This window comes from Siphateles boraxobius, unplaced genomic scaffold (genome assembly GCF_051911475.1).
Source record: "Siphateles boraxobius isolate OS27281-9 unplaced genomic scaffold, OSU_SipBor_1 16, whole genome shotgun sequence".
NCBI lineage: Eukaryota > Metazoa > Chordata > Actinopteri > Cypriniformes > Leuciscidae > Siphateles > Siphateles boraxobius.
Window position 1 is genome coordinate 17,345,457 of NW_027508766.1, and position 19,885 is coordinate 17,365,341.

A 19,885-nucleotide genomic window follows, 5' to 3' on the forward strand; every position below is an offset into this window, starting at 1 on the left:
TTAGCTAAAAATAAAACAAACTAATAGCTTGTACTGTGCCAATTACACACTTTATAAGTTCCCAGAACACTGTGTGAATGTGTAGCTTGTAAGTGTGAAATAAATATAGAATGGGCATTTCAAAACAGACATTTAAATTAGCAGAGAAACACTGTCATTCTAGCAGTTGTTCTATACTAACAAATTATTTATAACTTGAATTTTCCCTTTATAAATAGGTAACAAGCACATTTATCACTAATAAATGCAATATTACTTCAGATTATCTTCCCTATTCTAAAGTAAACATATGCTGTTTTCCAATAAGAAAAGAGACATTTAATATTGCAGTGAACAACACAGTGTACAAATATCTACAAATATCTACATGTTAAATTGGTGTGTTGGCTAGTAACTTTTTGAGCAGTGTTGAAAAGGACCTGAAAGGGCCCTTTAATTTAAATTTCTATTTAAGATTGTTACAATTAAAACAGTGTTTTTATTGACTTTTTTATATTATTAGTATTATTCATTCATTCATATGTTTTTATACTGTGTTGATTGTGATTATTCAAGATGTGTTGTTCACTGCAATATTACATGTCCCTTTTCTTATTGGAAAACAGCAAATGTTTACTTTAGAATAGGGAACATAATCTGAAGTAATATTGCATTTATTAGTGATAAATGAGCTTGTTACCTATTAATAAAGGGAATATTTCAGTTATAAATCATTTGTTAGTATAGAACAACTGCTAGAAAGACAGTGTTTATCGGCAAATGTCTGTGTTGAAATGCCCATTCTATATTTATTTCATACTTACAAGCTACACATTCACACAGTGTACTGGGAACTTATAAAGTGTGTAATTGACACAGTACAAGCTATTAGTTTGTTTTGTGTTTAGCTAATTAGTACATTGTTAGGACAGAAACAAGTATAAAGGGGCTATAAGACAAAAAAAAGACAACAGCCAATGAAGGCCTTATAAATAGCTTGTAATGGCATACAAGTACATAACTAGTTACTTACACATGCAGTTATTAGTCATTAATTAGTGTCTAATTTCTGATCCTTAAAATATAGTGTTACCAATGATGGTTATTGTTGCATCCATTTCAAGTGATAAGAGATAAGGTATTTTGGAGTATCATTGTAAAACCTTGCTGAGCAAAGAGCTTAGCGTGATTTGGACATCCTGCTGAATAAGAATGGTTGAAAGTAACTTTGAGGTAAGAACCTGCCGAATGAGGGGCTCTAAAGTAGCTCACCCCAGGTTTCCCGCTGGTCCTTTAGCACCAGTGCCCATTGATATTCAGCAGTATTGACGTCACATGTTTGCAAGGAGTCCCTCTGCAGCTGAGAGAACCAGAACACTGAGATCAGGATCAGAAGATGTAGGAAGTGCATTTAGTCATTTTCCAGGCTCCCTCTGCTGCTGACATTCAATAAGGAAAAGCAATAAGAGCAGGACTCAGGCTGGAAATTCTTCAATACTCTGTTATAGGTGCCACATATGTATTCAGATCTGTCACTCTTTTCCCTACTTTATGTGCTTCCTATTGTTCATCAGCGCTATATGATCCCTAAGTTCGTCTGTGTATTCATATGAGTGTCATTTCACAAAATGCTGTAAAAAAAACTTTTTTAAAAACATTTAATTTATTAGGTCAGACAAAGAATGTCTTGCTATGTGTTGAGTGCTAATGCTATGATTTTTAAGGGAATTAAAGACAGTTTTATTGTTCATTTATCCATTATTATCCTGGTCTTTTAAGGTCAAAACAAGGTGGTTTTTAGAATGAGAAAATACAATTAGCCTAATTAAAAAGAAAAAGAAAAAGTGCTTGTCCTTCAGAGTTCATCATGAAAGGATGGTATATATTTTTGTTTATGTATTTATTTGAATAAATTGTAGGTCATAGCCTATACCAAATATATTGGGAAAGTAAATAGAAAATATTTACTGGGGACTGGTCAAAATGGCATCACGGAGAAAAAATAAAAATAATATTTACCATTATTATTATTATTATTTTAATGGATGTTGTCTTTTCCCGTCGTGTCACCTTATTCACACATAGGCCTATTTATGATGCACACAAAAAGCATCCTTTTCTTGAAATCTTGTCAGCTTGTCTCGTACTCCCGATCAGCAGCCTGTGTTTGTCTTTGTCAGTCTGCTTCCCCAGCCAGCGCTGCGCACGTTAATAGGTCGTTGTGGACAAAGGAAAGAACATTACAAATATTTAACGTGCCTGACCATATTTTTGTGTTTTCTTGTGGTTTTATTGAGAGTTCATCGTGTAACCGCTAGAGGGTTCTCAACGCAGCGGTGCGCAAAATAAAAACACCGTCCCGGTTCAGAAGCACTGAGAAACACAACAGCGAGTAGAGCAGGTTACCTTCGACTCCTGTCAGAATGAACCCGGCTATTCGCACTATATGCCTTCGGCCAAATAAAAAACAGTGTGACGTAACCTGACGAGTGTGACGAGTTGCCTGAAACATGTAGTATTGTGTTTGACAAATCATATATTTTTATTTCCATTCGTACGAGGCGATTAAGACCGGGAATATTTGTGTTATTTCAATGTAGGCTAACCGAATTCCTCTGATGGAATTCATGCCGGGCAGTCTTGCATGTGACCCCGTTCAAATGCTCACACATGTACGCGTATAGAGTTGTGCATGTGATATGTTTAAGAAACGCGTTTTTACCAAGTTTATTTGAAATGCGGATGAAGAAAAAAGTGACAGGGAAATTATTTTGACCCCTCCACACTGATTGATTACTCAGTCATCCATGCAGTTTAATGGGATCCATTCAATTGGGAAGGTGGAGCACTTGGATGAATTAACATATTCCTTTCCCCCCTCAATCTGTGTTGAAGTGTCTTTGAAAGGGGCAAGGAAAGGGGGTCGTGGCTTAACATTATAAAGGAAAAAAATAAGACAGCATTGCCGTCTTGGTTGGTGTTGAATACGCGTCTTGACAGGCTTTTGTAAAAGCAAAAGACCGGGAAAGATCTCCAAAGACGAGCGCTATTTAGTATTTTGAAATAATCAAATCCCCTATCCATTGACAAAAAATCTCTTCTCTCCACTTGAAAATGAAACTTTTGCCCATTTATACTTGGCTTCTATGCCTTTTGCTTTTTATCGTGTGCTTGGGATCTGAGTGTGGGACTCCACGGCGAATTGCAAGGTCTAAAAGAGACTTGGTACGCATCAGGGAAGCCAGAAGTACCTTCCCAGGAGCTTGTGCCACACGGCTGCCTCGGGGCAAACGCTCACTTCCCGGGATAGATCGGCGCTCCCCTCGCCTGTCACAGGCGGGGGAAAACAGCCCAGGTCGGCGGAGAGCTGTTTACTTTACCGGTCGAGGAGACCAACTGCGTCTAAAACCCAATGCAGAGGTGCCAAGGGGTAATTTCACCCTGGAAATGTGGATAAAACCTGAGGGTGGGCAGCGCTCTCCAGCTGTTATCGGAGGTTTGATTTGCTTAATTATGACTTGCATTATATTCACTGCAGACATCATTTCATAGTGTAACTGTAGCATGCCTGCGCTTCATAAACCACCTCCAGCTTTCGAATAGTTGCATTAACACTTGCCACTAACACTTCTTTATATCACTTTGACTATTTATGAGCATGTAGTCTACTGAGAATAGTTCACAATAACTGACCTCTCCAAAGACTGCATATGGAGATGCGCATTTGCTGTTGTTTACTAGCAAAAACTCTCTTGGGTTTTTGCATGCGATTGGCAGGTTATCGCCACCCAACTTTTGGTAGCATCTTGTATAGTTTTAACGTTGCTGATTCAAATTGCGTTTCTTGTTATTAATCTTTGGACGGTTCATTGTAATATCGAGAGAAGCACTTGCAATTCCCCAAAACGTTGGTTTGATGTTTAAGTGTAACGAATGGCGTTTTAAGAATTGTATTTGTTTATTTTAATTTAATTTTTTCTTTTTTTTTTCTTTTACATCTTTAAAACTGCAAAGTGTCTGCGAGAAAAACTGCGATAGCGGCGTAGTCTGTAGATTTTTCTCTATGATGCTGTATGATTAAATGTCTGTGTCAGAAATTGCTTAAACAAATACGTCATCCCTTTGATGCATAGGCTGTGCTTCTTACGTGCGCTGCTCTGGACTAAATAGGCTACTACATACACCCTATATACCAATTTTTCTTTAGTCATAATGTATGCTTATTCTTAATTGTGTGTTTTATTTTAAAAATGTGTTTTCAAGTATGCATTTCCCACTAACGAAGCGCAAATAGTTTATAATCGAATAACAAATTCGCACATTTATTTTTCTTGAAAAATACATACTTAAGCACATTACGCATTATTCTTATGAGGATGGAGTAGCATAGGTGGGCGTGTTAGTTACTCGGTTGTATTTTTTTTTTCTTCAAACAAATCTATGTGATTTCTCCCCCCCCCCCCCCCCCCCCCCTCATCCCTTCTCCAGCCAACAGAGAGCGTAATACCCGTAGAGTCGGTTTACGAATCCCGCGATGAACCCCTATAGAACGCAGTTTTGTGGGAACATAAACGAAAATGTACTGTAATGACACAAATCAAATCATTTTTATTATCTCTCTAAAATGCTCGGGGGTCACTAAAAGTCTAAATAAAAAGCAAAGCCACGTGTAGTTGTTGACAATGTATGTAAATTAATATATTTGTTAGCTTTAATTACCAGGCTCCCTGGTCTCTAATAGTTTCTCTAAAAAGCCATTAGAAATCTTCAACAGAACCACAGTGCTTAGTCTGTATTTTCACAAACATTGCATGTTTATGCTTATATAATTTACATTTAAAAAGTTATGTTTTTTAAAAGCATTACAAGATTATAATGAAATAATTCTTAATTAATGAGACATGTACATGCAATTCAGTGATAGATTTCAAGATGCATTATTTAAATTGCAAATCATAGACTCAGGACACTGAAAATGAATCTTATTACATAGAGTTGGGTACATTGTCTTTAAATAAGCTTTATATCTCCAGAGAGCTGCATGTTAATGGATTGATTGAATACATCTTGTCAGTGAGTCATCTAAAATTAGTCCACTCCTCTGTCCCACAATGATCTCCTTAGTCACAGTAACATTAAGAAGCAACGAGGGGGCGCTGGCAGAGTTTATACGGCTTCTCCTACAGCGCATCAAATACAGATGTTCAGCAAATTTCACTTTAAACAAACATTAAATATTTGTGGTCCAGTCAACTAAGTTGTGGCCCTCATATTGACTGTCAGGTTTTAACCCACAAATCAGCTTTTTCTGTAATCAGGAGTCTTCAGGTATAGGAATAAGAGAAGGGAATGCTTTAAGTGTCAGTCCAGATGGAGGAAGCTATAAAATTAGTTCCTTGTCCATCCTTTCTTCAAGTGGTTTTGTTATTGGTTCTTCTTGTAAGGATATTACAGTCCTTGCCACAAAACATCATGGATAGACCGGCAGTGCAGTCAATCAGATCCTCAGACGCAAGAACGCAGAGCGCACAGAGAGGCACTGAGCCTATTCTCAGACAGATGCCTTTTTACTAGAAGTTTTACAGCATGTTTGCTGACGTTAGGCGGTGGCAACTGTTCAACTGAAATACGCAGTCTTATTTTAAATAGAAATTTTTACACTTAACTTTTTCTTTCATTGTTGTCTTTGAGGTCTTATAGTACACAGTGGGATGGGATATTTTATGGCACATTACAATAAATTAATAAGCACCTCATAAAACTGTCAATAGCACCACTTAGAGGTTTGTAATGATGGCCATTAAAATTTAAATATTCAATCATCATGTTACCAAACAGGATGATTTAAGTTTGGCTAATGTCGTTGTTAACAGGTATTTTATGTTTCTGTAATGTTAATAGTTCCTTTAGGAGGTGTACACAGATGTGAATTATGTATATAATACATATAATACATACATAATATATAATATAATATGTTAATAAATAATAACTATATATATATATATATATATATATATATGTATATATATATAATCATGCATGTGCACTGATAAATAAAATTTCGTCTTAATTATAATGCTTGAGGTAAAATATAATAAAAAAATACTGCAATCTATTTTGTTTATTTTACTTTAGAAGTATATATTTACCCCATTGCCAACTGAAAATTTGTCTAAAAATTAATTATAGCCTTAGATGTTTTAATAAAGGTCTATAGACAGTACAGGTGTATATAAACTTTTCTAAACAGTTTGCTGCGCTTGTGTCTTTCATTTCGTAATGCTCACTTTGTAGTGCTCTGTCCATGGTGCTGGATACTGAGATTGAATGAACTCAAAATGGATGCTTTCATGAAATATTGGAAAGGATTACAAGGTACGCCAAATTCGGCACAAGGAGCCAACTGCATTAATTTCCAAAATTTCATTTTTCAACTTCAGCATGTACTTAGTTCAATGACTGGATTGATTTCATGAAGTTAATTCGCAAAGCAAGCAACATTATATATGTGTGGACTTTTCTTCCACTCTGTTTATAATACATTAGTATTTAATGCATTATCTTTAAACTATTTAAAGCTGTGGACTGTTGTTTTTAATGACATCTCTATGGTGATCAATATAAAATTATCATTCTCCAGAGTGTCCATCCATCCATCCATTCATTGAACCCCCATCTCTCTCCCTACACTGAGTCCCTTGCATGTCTAAAGTTCGGGGCTAGCAAGAATCGTACCTGTTTGTTATTTCCCACTTAGTGGTCTCATTCCAGGATTTCACAGATTGTAATTTCCTCAGTTTTATGGCACAATTTATTTTTATAGATGCTGGCAGTGGTTCTGCTGGCAGACTAGAAGTGAAAGGGAACTACATGCTCCTGTCTGCTCTTTAAGGCGCTACCGAATAAATGATCTCTTTAAAGTGGTCAATCCTAGTGGTCAAAAGATCCTCTTGCTTTAAGCTTCACTTAAGGGGTTTTAAGCAGTTACGTCCAAATGCTTTTCCCTGTTGCAGAGGCATGTGTAAATTTGGAGTTATGTTACATATTGTGTGTACTGAAGTAGTAATGTGGTATAGTAATATTTTCCTCTGCTACCCTGGTAACGCTTTACTGCTTATTCGCCCTAACTGAGTTTCACCAATTACCTCTATTACAAACACCGCTGTGGGAGATGAGAGATTTCCTCATGCAGAAGACTTAATGAGGGTCACTAGATCTTCAATTTCTGTCTTTGACTTCAGGTTTTCATTGCTCAGCAAACTTACTGGATTAAGCATCGCTGCTGTGTGGATTTGTAGGGCTTTTTGGTTAAATTTTAAAGTAAAAATTTTAGAATAGGCACTGTATCTGATTTCTGCAGTGTTGAAGTACAAAGATTCAAATTAAATCCTCTTTTAAGCACTCTGGATGATTATGAAGGACGCCTACCCATTAAATGTAAGAATACGTTTCCTTCTGGAGCTCAGCATATGGTTTCCAAATGAAACAGGAAGAAAGGGTTTTAGAGCCCCAATCATAATACGGACTGTGCCGAAAAAAGGACATTTTTGATTTCAAACATCTTTACTGTTGAGGCACATTTCAAGAAAATAGACTGAAAATTCAAGTAACCTTTGCTCTGTTGATACAAGACCACACTGTCTGGGCCTGATTGCTAGCAGATGCTTCCGCGTAGGCCTGTAGTCCTTAGACTGGACCGTTGCAGCGATTTGATCATGGGAACCACTTTGTGTTCCCCACTTTTCTGGACAAACATAGTTTTTGTCACTCTCCGCATCAGGCTGCGGTAACTTGCGTGTTGTTGCGTCAGTCAGTTGGCTGAATTACTACTGTGCCCCTTTTATTATACTTCAGGATAAATCAATATCTGTGAATTGTGTCTCTTGACCAGTAAATATCAGTACTGATAAAAGATACAAGTCTAAAAGAACATTCAATTGAAAAGCTAATTTAAATCTAAATAAAAAGTTTTAGTATTTAGGGAAACTGAAAAAAATAATAATAATGAAAACTTTTAAATATTTAAACAAATTCAAAAGACATTGATACTTTTATTCAGCAAGCATGCATTCAATTGGTCAAAAATAACAGTAAAGACTTTTAATTTGTTACAAAGAATTATATTTCAAATAAATGCTGTTCTATTCAATGTTTTATCAAAGAATCCTGAAAAAAATGTTCCACAAAATTATTAAGCAGTTGTTTTCAACATTGATAATTATAAGAAATGTTTCTTGAGAACAAATCAGCATATTAGAATGATTTCTGAAGGATCATGTGACACTGAAGACTGGAGTAATGATGCTGAAAATCTCAGCTTTGCCATCATAGGAATATATTTCAAATATATTAAACAAGAAAATAGTTATTTGAAATTGTAAAAATATTTCACAATATTACTGTATTGTTTCTGTATTTTTTTTTATCAAATGCAACCTTGGTGAGCATAAGAGGTTTATTTAAAAAACAATTTAAAAATCTTACCGACCCCAAATTTTGAACAGAAGTGTAAAAAAAATTTAAACAAATTTTGAAATAAAGTCTTGAAATAAAGTAACAAAATGATGAAAATTATTACTAAATATGTAAAATTATGCTCTATTTTTTGGTCACTTACTAATCAAATTAGTGGCATTGATCATGTGACTATTGAAGCTCAAGATGTTTTTGGATCCATCTTAAATCATGCTGGAGAACATGATCATCAGGTTTTGCACAAACTTATGGAGTTCATGCAGCTTAAGTACTGTCATTAAAGCCTAAGAAACATAATAATTACTTTGTTAATTTTACCATTTTCACTCAAATAGTTTTGCTGATAATATATGTTATGAAAAAATTGCGTTAAATTAAAAAGTTTATTTTGGACCCCACTGTACTTAATCTGCTTATTCATGAATCTAATGTATGTCATTTTATTCCAGGTCTCTATGATAAATGTTTTTACGCGTCCAGTGATAGAGGATGGTTGTTTGGCATCAAAGCAGTCAGTGACCAAGCCAACCGTGACCCTCGCTTCTTCTTCTCCCTCAAGACGGACCGAGCCCACAAGCTCACCACGATTACCTCCAATGCACCTTACACTCCCAACCAATGGTCACACGTCGCAGTGACCTACAACGGTGTCTTTATGAAGCTGTACGTTAACGGGGCGCAGGTTGCTGTAAGCCGAGACCAATCCGGTGAGATTTTCAGCCCACTTACCAAGAAGTGCAAGGTGCTAATGATCGGTGGCAATGCACTGAACCACAACTACAGGGGTACAATGGAACGCTTGAGCTTGTGGCATCGGGCTCTGACTCAACGTGAGATCATTAGATACATGGATCACAGTTTGGGTCAGTTTGGTGACCTCTCTCAGCTAGTCATCCATGAGAACTTTGAGAACATGTCAAGAAGGTGGCTCACGGTGAAAGATGGTAGCTTCCCCCGGTTGGAGAACTCGGACCGAAGCCTGGCGTGTGACCTCAGTGACACCGCACTGAAACCTCCTCCTTGCGGACAGACCGCGTGTGACAACGTGCAGGTGATTACAAACTACTACCAGCTCTGGAGCTTTCGCAAGCCCAAGACTGTGCGCTATCGAGTGATAAACGTTTACGATGATGATGGACGCTGGCCGACGATTACCGAACACCAGATCAACCTTCAGCACCAGCACTTGAACAACGCTTTCCGCGTCTACAACATTTCCTGGGAGCGAAGCATTCACAACGTCTACAATTCGTCCTTACGTAACCGCTTAATACTGGCCAACTGTGATATCAGCAAAGTGGGCGATGAAGAGTGTGATCCAGAATGTAACCACACCCTTACGGGATTCGATGCCGGATACTGTAAAAGGCAAATCGCTCGCTGTCCCGAATACAAGCAAGGGAATGGGGTTTGTGACCCAGAGTGTAACTGGGACAATTTCTATTACGATCATGGGGACTGCTGCAACCCTAACACCACTGATGTCACGAAGACCTGCTTTAATCCTGCGTCACCCCTCAGGTAATTCACAAACTGCTTTTTCAAACCTATTCAGTGACAAACACAGAATATTGCATACAGATGTATTAGTTACATTATGCATTAATCATGCAAATATTAGACTATGGGCCAGATTTACTAACAGCTTGCGCCATCGCAAACCCTCTTTTGGCATTAAAAAAACTAGTGTCAGGATTTAGTTAAGACACACAGTGAAACATTAGCTCTGAAAAGGGATGCACAGTTATTTTTGCATCTGACCTTATTGCATATGCATTTGTTGGAGTTTCCCTTTTCAGACGCAAAATTTATAGGAGAATGTTTAATAAATCATGCAAGGTGATTTACTAAGGTTTGCGCTAGTCAATTTACTGGTACTTGCAGGATTATTTAACTGCCAAAAAAGCATTTTAAGCACTGGTCTTTAACCAGAAGTTAATTTGCGCTGCTCTTGGTAGATTGCGTTGGTCATTATGGAAATGACCGGCTTCATCTGTGCTCTTTAATTTTCATGTCATCAGTAGATCATGTGCAGAACTTTCCACTTCCATCTGCGCTTTTTTTGGAATTGCGCTCTCATACTAATTACTAATTGTTTAGTAAATTTGGCCCTAAATCAATGGCAAAAATCAACCCTGTTAAGCATGACATACAAAATAATAGTCAGAAATATATTTTTTATTTTCTGATTATGGAACTTTTGTAAAAAATAAAAAAAGCATGTGTTTTTGTGTTGAGTCTCATATTTAGCACATAAGGCTTTTATGGCTCATATAGTATGATTTAGGAGAGCTATAATGAAATGGAGTTATAATCGAGGAGGGAAAAAAAATTAAACAAATTTATTTAGAGGTCAAAACTGAGAAAATTAAGCAATTTGAAGCAGTTGCTGATATATAGCTAAAAAGTAAGATTTAATGTAAATCAATGACATATTTATAACAAAATTGCAGACTATTAACATAAAATGCATATAAATGTCAGTTATCACTTTATATCTCCCAATTATTATTTCTTAGTAGGATGATATTTAACTTCTTACTTTTATGATCCAAGCTCTGTAGTATGTATGCATACCACGACCAGAAGGGGGACATTTTTAGAATTGTTCTAAAAGTTGCTAAAAAAGTATAAACGGTCAATCAGATGACAGAGGGCATGTAGAAGATTGTGTACAACAGATTTTTTCAGCAAAGTTTTGATCCCGTTCATAATTTAGAGGCTTTAGAAATTTGTGCTTCAAATTGATTCTCTAGGCTTAACAGTAGGCATTTTCACCAACATCTATTAATTAAAAAAAGAACAACTTTAAAAGTCAATTCATACATACAATGATTACCTCTTCTATGCTGAGCATGTTTTTAATTTCTGAATTTATACTTTTTAGGCATAAAGTAAAACATTTCAGAGTGATACTGTCCTGATATCATTATAAAGAAAAAAAGGCCTCAATAAAAGAAAATAATTGGAATTACCTTTTTATGTTGTAAAATGTAATGTGGTGTGACTCCTTTTACTTTATATATATATATATATATATATATATAGTCATGTAATAAATGTAATTTTCAAAACCATATGAATCCAACATGAATGGCACAACTGGATTTTTCCCATTCTTAGACGCTCTTATTTGTCATTGAACCTTGTACAACAGTTCTTTCTTCTTCTTTTCAAGCTCAAGGTTAGAAGTTCATACCTGTTTAAAGATTTTGGAAGGGAACTCCAGGGCACTATAATTTTCATTCCTATGTGTGAAGCTTTCAGCTATTTTAATTCCGTTCCATCAATGCATTATGGCGTGACGTCTTGAAAACATCTTACTGTTTAACCGGAGTCACGAGTTCTGGAGCATGAATCAACGTATACAGGGATTGATGCAGTTTGAGGGACAATAAAACACCATGAAGGATGAGCCTCTGCCCTATGGTTTGGTGCGCACCGTTTGGTGTGTCTGTACTAGTGAGTTTCAGGCCTGTGCTTTTGTGTTTCATGTATCCCTGGAGTCCGTTTTGGCACTGATTCAGAGCTCAGCAGCCAATCACGTTATACTCTGTGGCTGAAATGAACTACTCTCGAGGCGACCAGATGTGAAGACTGAGGAGATTCTAGACATAGTTCTCCTTTTTTTGTAAGCTTATAAAAGTGATTTGATAGAGAGTAAGTGGGAATGGAAACTATGTCCCCATGGACAAGGAGGGGAGCCAATCACAGCTTAAAGCAGAATCTCCAACACTATTACTTACAGCATTAGAGACTCTTCTGTGAGTCCTGCTCAGGAAAAATAACCTTCCAGAAATATGTTGAGGTTGTGGGGGCACTGGATATTGTTGGGGTAAAGCACTGTATTTGTTCTCTGGATGGTGGGACAAACCAATGATCTCTTTCTGCTCTTCTCATTTCTCAGCAAAGGTTCCTGTAACTGTTTTTTGACATACATTGAGGTTTAAAAGTCTGAGACTACGATGACAATCTGGGATTCAAAATTGGATTTAAATCTGGAAATTAACAAAGCTTTAGAATTTTGAAAAAAGTAAACAAAGAAACATTATGAATACATGTTATAGTACATATTTAGGATTCGCCACTAATCAATCCAATAAGTAATTGATCATGTGACTCAAATCAACTGGAGAACATGATCATCCGGAAGTGCTGTCAATAAAGCAAAAGGGACAATACTAACACCTTCTGAAATTAATGTTACTTTTGCAATACAATATGCTGATAACATACATAATTTGTTATAAATGTAATATATTAAGCATTTTCACAGGTGGACTCTTTTGAAACCCACTTTATGTCTGCAGCAGATTCTTGAAAGCAAAACTGCTGATTGTCATTTAGTGCAGTTTAGTGTATTTAATCAGAATAAACAAGGACATTTAAGGACAACTAGGGATCTGTGCCAGATTTTAAAAGAAAAGAAAGAAAGTCATGTCAAGGTCCAAGTCCAAGATGAAAGTTTTATTCTCTGGAAAAAGTAACTGAATAGGGTTGAATGATTGCATATTTAATATCTGTAAATCGGAACAAATTAAATATAAAAGGCATCACTTACCTTTCAGATGTTCTATAAATTAAAAATAGCCTATTGGTTCCAGGTTCATAACCTCATTGCATTGTGGAACCACTCGCGAATTACATAATCGTATTGCTTCCTGTCCGTCTGTGGTTACAGATCCTTAGTTCACTATAGTTGTTTTTTGGTTTCTGTAATTGCAGTTTGTCCTGTTGATGTTTGTGTGTAAGATGTGACTAGAGCCTGTGGTCAAGCGGAGAGCACTCTTGTTTGTTGCTTGTTTTGATTTGATTATGGTATGTCTGGAGAGCTTTGCCCGAAGGCTGCATAACGAAGTGATTTGACATTCCTTTTTGATTGTACAAGAATGCATGAACAAAGAGTTGTGCAACAACAGAACAATGAAATCAAATGCTGTGGTGAATAGGCTGTGTTTTTGCCTACGGATCATGCACATGTCAACTTTAAAATCTGCCATTTTCAACAGTCCTTTTTATTAATACGTTTAAAAACGTCACGGTTTTATTTATCCTGGTTTTTTTCTTATCTGTATTCTTTCTGTAATGTATGTGATATATTGAATTGGGTTTTAGCTAATAATAACTTAGTTGCTTTTATCTTAAAGCAAAAAAAATCTCAGTTACAGGTTGCTATTATAACGTAGTGTTAGTTGTAACCAGAGATGGGCACTCAAGTTAGTGACAAGGACTGGAGTCACATTTTAATAGACTCGGACTAGACCTAAAATGACTTGAGACTTGACTCGACAAATTTAAAAACAACTCAAGTCTTTTATCATTAACTACTAAATATATATTATTTATAATATATATATATTGATAATATATTTAATTACGTGTCATGTAGATCGGACCCTTGTAATAGAATTTGATTACGTTAACTGTGTAACTCCAAAATGTCATAAGTATGACACCGTAAATTTTTATGAGACATCATATCCACAAAGGTTAGTCACATTAACACACATACACTCTCAGAAAAAAAAGGCACAAAAGCTGTCACTGGGATGGTTCCATTTAAAAAGGTTATAATATGTACCATTTAGGTACTAATATGTACATTTGAGGTACAAATATGCACTCTTTAGGTACACAGGTGAATTTATTGAAATGGTACTGTCCCAGTGACAGCTTTTGCCCCTTTTTTTCAGGATTCTTTGATGAATCGAAAGTTCAGAAGAACAGCATTTATTTGAAAAATATATTTTTTTGTTATATTATACATGCCTTTACGATCGCTTTTGATCAATTTAATGCATCATTGCAGAATAAAAATATAAATTTCATTTAAAACAGTAGTGCATGATTAAACAACCACAACATTTTGTGGCTGTAAACAAAAATGGATGGCAGTGTAACAAAATCGGTAAACTAGCAATGACAAATAAGTCATGTTTTAATTATCCACTTTAAGATGATGCATATATGTATATGATATAATATGACATGTTATGGTGTCCCTAAGACCGCTGGCCTGGTAAGAAACTATGGTAGACAAGACAGTAAAAAAACAAGACGGTATAAAAATGCGTCAAGCCAGTATAATTGCATGAGTCAAGACCAGTATTTGGCCCATTTTCAAGCACTTGAGACGAGCTCTCAGTGTCAAAAAGATAGTGACATCATCAGTGCTTTAATAGCTAGCTGTTCGGTTTCCGTTACATAGACCGTATGCGGATTTTATAAAAACCGTAATGTTTTAGGAGTAATTGTGTTTGCCACTCTCATAAATAACTGAACTATCTGTGTATGGGACTGGATTAAGTGCTCAGTCTGGCAGTGATGACAGTATTTAGCTTCAGGGCAGGGCTTTCGCTGATCACTGATGATTCAAAGGTCACAACAACTTCAAGAGAGGAAAGAAAATGCATAGCTTTCCTAACAGCATATCTCGAGTGCATACTTGTTTGTCTCAGACTAGTCAAGGTATGTTGTACCACTGTGCACTCTCTTTGCCTCCTGCTTTGTCCTTGAAAATGGGATCCAACTCAAAAAATAAGAGGATCTCTATTAGCAGTGAAACTTCATTCTGTGACATAATCTAAGTCACTTGGCATGTTAACTAAGCTGGCTAATTAGCTGGTTACCTTATCAAGGACTTGGACGCTCTTAGCACCTTTTTTTCCCTCTGGAGGCTTGAGAAACCATAACCCTACAGAAGTGGCAACCTAAAAAAAGAGATTGAAATCTGTCTCCCTATTCATTGCGTGCAATGTCACACACACACACACACACACACACACACACACACACACACACACACACACACACACACACACACACACACACACACACACACACACACACACACACACACACACACACACACACACAGGCACAAAACCACAAGGTCCAACCCCTAGTGTTCAAAAGTAGGTTTGGATAAAGAGTTAAGCCCTGGGGACAGAAGGATTTCCACTTTTTAAACTGCAGCAATTAAGTAGTCCTTTAATATGCCACTGTGAGACCAGCTGATTCATTTGTGTGAGGAGGCCTTTTCACTGGGGACCACATTAGCATCACTGGACACACACAACCTTATTCAATTTCAAAGAGATAGTTTCAATCGTATTTCAAACATATTTGTCTCCTAAAATAAAGCGAGGGATTCATGAGAACCAAATAATGCTGATGCTTTTTTGCAGCGTCGGTGTTTGTGTGTCTGGCTGTCCGCATCAAATCTGATGGTACACAACGCATGTTGAGTCAGCATGATAGTCCTGAGGATACAGCTCTCAATGTTTTCCAGCCTTTAATAGTCGATGCATATCTTTGTATTTATGTATTTGCTCTGAAATGGCTCAAAGGGCTGATTTTTCTTTATCAGTAATAATCATTTTTAAACGGCTGCTGTTGCCACATGCCTTTGCAAATATTTAATGTGTAGCACAAAATATCTGATTAAAAATAACCAAGGCATATTTTTCACAGTGTATTTTTCTGAGCTTCTAAAGGGACCTTCGAGGTGGGAAAAAAATAGATGGGATGAAAAATTATACTACAATGCTTTCGATCACCAAAATTTTGCATTGTTTGCAAAAACACTGAATGCAAAAGTTTTGCGAGAGAACTCAGAAACATTGAAATATTGAGATGATTTATGGTCATTCATTAAAGCGGACCATTTGAACTGATTTGGGGAAAATAATTTGAGACATTCAGCAGAATTTTGTTACACATAATGTAAAGTTTTTTGTAAATGTTTTTGTACATTTTATCACATTTAGTAAAATGTAAAAAAAAAATTAAAAAAAAGTAAATCTTTAGTTTGTTCTAAATTAGCCATATTTCTAAGAGTGAAACATTTTGAAAGTAGTAGCCTATAACAAATGACAAAATCTGGAAGTAATGGAAGTTTTAGGAATACACAGTTCAGAATGTTTATATATATGTATATATATATATACAGTATATATATATTTGACTAAAAAGAGGAATAAGAAGTCATCTTTTGGAAATTGATCTTAATGCCTTATATGCCTGATAAACTTCCCTTGGCCTTTGGAATTAAAATATCCCCACATAATCACATTCCCTTCACCATACCTAGAGATTGGCATGGGGCACTTTCCATAAGAACATCTCTCAATGCAAATCAAACCAGCTATTAGCATAACTGAAATAACACAATGCCAATATTTAAGTATGGTGAAGGGTATGTGAGGATGTGGGGCTATTTTAATTCTAAAGGCCAAGGGAACTTTATCAGGATGCACAGTATCCTGGATCCATAAAACAACTGGCCTTTAAAAATAAAAATCTGCCTGCCTCTATGGGAATTTAACATTGGGGTGTCCTGACTTATGCAACCTGTATTTTAAGGAAGAATATTTATTTATTTACGATACATTATTCATTCACAAAGAAAACTGGTGTCCTTAAAGGTTGGATTTTTCCTCATTTTTCAAATTAAGGCATTAAAATCAATTTCCAAAAGATAATTTTTTATTCCTCTTTTTAGTCAACTTTAGCATGGGTGTGTTCACTTATGCTAGGCACTGTATATATATATATATACACACACACACACACACACACACACACACACACACACACACACACACACACACACACACACACACACACACACACACACACACAGAGACACACACACACACAGATCGTGCACTCTCTAATACAGTATGTCATTGAACCACATGTTGATTGAATTTTATTCCCCCAAAAAATATGTTTTTAAATACTTTGTGCAGGTGTTTCCTGTGGAAAACTGTCTCAGACATACATAGGAATATCCAACGCTCTACATTACGCTCATTCTTCTGCGAGGCTACAGTGTTTACTGTATTCTTTTCATCCAATATTTCTTATGTTTTGTCTACTTCAGTTCTCTTTTCTTCATATATAAAGCCCTAGTTTTTGATAGACCTTGCATAAACGAGTCCTCCTCTCTTCTAGTCCCTTTTATGGTAACTGTCTGTGAATTATATTATTCCTGTAGAGGTCAGCTACAAATTATCCCACGAGCCTATGAACTTCACGCCTGGTTGTGCATGATGCTAATTGTATAGATGATTGATCACTCCTCTTATGTACTTGGAGCTGATGAAAAGATCCCTGAAAGGCTGAGAAAATTATAGCACTCTCAGCCAACTGGTGAACACTGCCATGCCAACCCGCCCCGAGCAGCTCTACACAAAACCACACTAAGTACATCTGGATGTAAGGCAGTCTTTACTGATTCAGATGAATAATACATGGGTGTAAATGGATGAAGCCATAATCACGCATTTAATAGGCATTAAATATAAATGCGTCAACACACCACTTGGAGCACTCTGAGTGTAGCCAGGCTGAACTGATCAGCAGTGACTTTTTGCTTGTATAATGGACAGCATTCCCATGATACAAGCCTGTACTGTACATGTTGACATGTAAATGTGAATGGACTGACCTCTTTTAAGACGTTCTGCCCTGTGAGATTGGCACCAAACTATTCTGGCATTCATGAAGGTGATCACCAGTAATGTCAGCCTAGTGATTCATGATGTTGCTTCAAACATTGTAGTGCCAGTGTCACCCACTTCCCTACTCAGCAAAAAAAAACCTCAAATGATCCTGAGCAGCATTGTGCAATACATGACCACTGATGCTGCATACTTTGGCTGGATATATGCATACTTTGGCCAGCTGTTTATGTAGTAGGCCTACCTCCACATCTGATTTGTGTTTTGTTTTTGTAAGTGAGCCAGTGGATTAAACTTAATTGAACTCAGATTATGTGGCTTTGACCTACAGTAGTGGAACTTTTATTAAAGCAGAGGCCTGAGTTTTAAAAAACAAGCTCTTTTTGCATTTACTCTATAGCTGACTTATTCATCTCATCATGAAACTCCCTGACCCCCTTTCCCCCTTCTGTACAGCCAAAAAGCCAGCCAAATATTTTCATAGGAAATAATGAAATTCCTGAAATTATTAGGAAGGAAACCTTATATCATCTGTTCTCCTGAGCTGGCTTCCACTGTTTCACAAGCAAACCTCTGCCGCCTTTTGATTTCTTTTTCCTTCTTGTTTTTTTCTTCTAAAGGATGACGTAATTATAAGTTTTACAATATTTAGGTTTATATACACACATATACATATACATATACATATACATATACATATACATATACATATACATATACATATACATATACATATACATATAGGGCTAGTAGTTTTACACCTGCCAAATATGGGTGGATTTTAGCAGTGCCATGTAATCCAGTCCCTCCTACTAGCCACTTTGCCTGGTTGAATTTGATATATATTATATACATTTTTCAACTGTAATCTGTTAAATAGGAATCTGAAATAATAAACAAAGTGTAATGTAGTGTTGTCAAAAATGTCGATATATCGATACTGAAATATCTGAGTCGCTATCAATTCTCATTTTCCACAGAATAGATGCACGATACTAGGTGGGCTTTCTCTGTCTCTCATCATATGGCACATAAATCCACCTCCCCTCATCCACTAGTTTCATTTTCTCTGGATGAATATATGTTGGTGTTACAGGGCTTGAACTTCTGCGTGTGATTTAGCCAACGCATTCTCATCCTTTGGCGTCATATAGGTGACGCCATATGACATTTCGTCGAAATCTTACACACATGGCATCCTTTAGCGTCAATATAACACGCACTGTTATGGGTAGGTTTAGGTCTGGGGTAGGGTACGGTTATGACGCCTTGGGATCTGCGTCTCATATTCACGCTAAAGGATGCCATGTGCGTTGGATTTAGACGAGCGTCACCTGTATGACGCCTTGGGTTCTGCGTCTCATATTGATGCTAAAGGATGCCATGTGCGTAAGATTTCAACGAAATGTCCAAAGCGTCACATGTATGACGCCAAAGGATGTGAACGGGCTGGATTTAGCGTATTGCTCATAATTTTACTCATTCCGACAGATTTTGTGCTCACACCCAAAGTGCATGGACATAAAGCAGCCTCTCTGTGCTAAATTTAGTTCTTTTTCGCTACTTACTGTGCTTAAACAGTCAAATACACACAAAATAATGTCACAGTCAGTTATGTTTTAATGCAAGAAAGATGGAAGACAATGCATGTGTAACAGTATAATGGATCCATGTGTCAGGTCTTAAAGTGACAGCAGCCTAATGTACCTGCTGCCAAATTATGAGATAATACTAAAAATATCTGTATGGCAGATTTTCCCCATGGTATCTGTCAAAATTGTGGCCAGTGATGTTTCGTCACATTCGGTTATGAATTACATACACCATGATAGCATATTTTCAATTCAAATTACGAAATTTCATAGAACGTTGAGTAGATACTACACTAGATAGGCTATTACTGTCGGTCGCTGAATATTTCTCCTAAAACAGTTATCTAATACTTACATCTACTTGCATCT

The 19,885-nt window shown here is 36.5% G+C and overlaps 1 protein-coding gene across 4 annotated transcripts in view; it reads left to right on the plus strand.

Moving 5' to 3' along the window:
* The first annotated feature begins 2,869 nt into the window (after positions 1-2,869).
* The window catches only part of pappab (pregnancy-associated plasma protein A, pappalysin 1b), a 139,548-nt gene continuing 122,532 nt past the window's right edge, over positions 2,870-19,885 (plus strand). Inside the window, exons 1-2 of one of the 4 annotated variants that reach the window (XM_077231867.1) lie at positions 2,870-3,475; positions 8,907-9,978. In XM_077231867.1, coding sequence (XP_077087982.1) covers positions 3,094-3,475; positions 8,907-9,978 — 1,454 coding nt within the window. In that variant the 5' untranslated portion in view covers positions 2,870-3,093. Of the gene's footprint in view, positions 3,476-8,622; positions 8,691-8,906; positions 9,979-19,885 lie in introns of those variants that run through there. The other 3 variants (XM_077231868.1, XR_013204179.1, XM_077231869.1) reach the window with 3 other exon arrangements.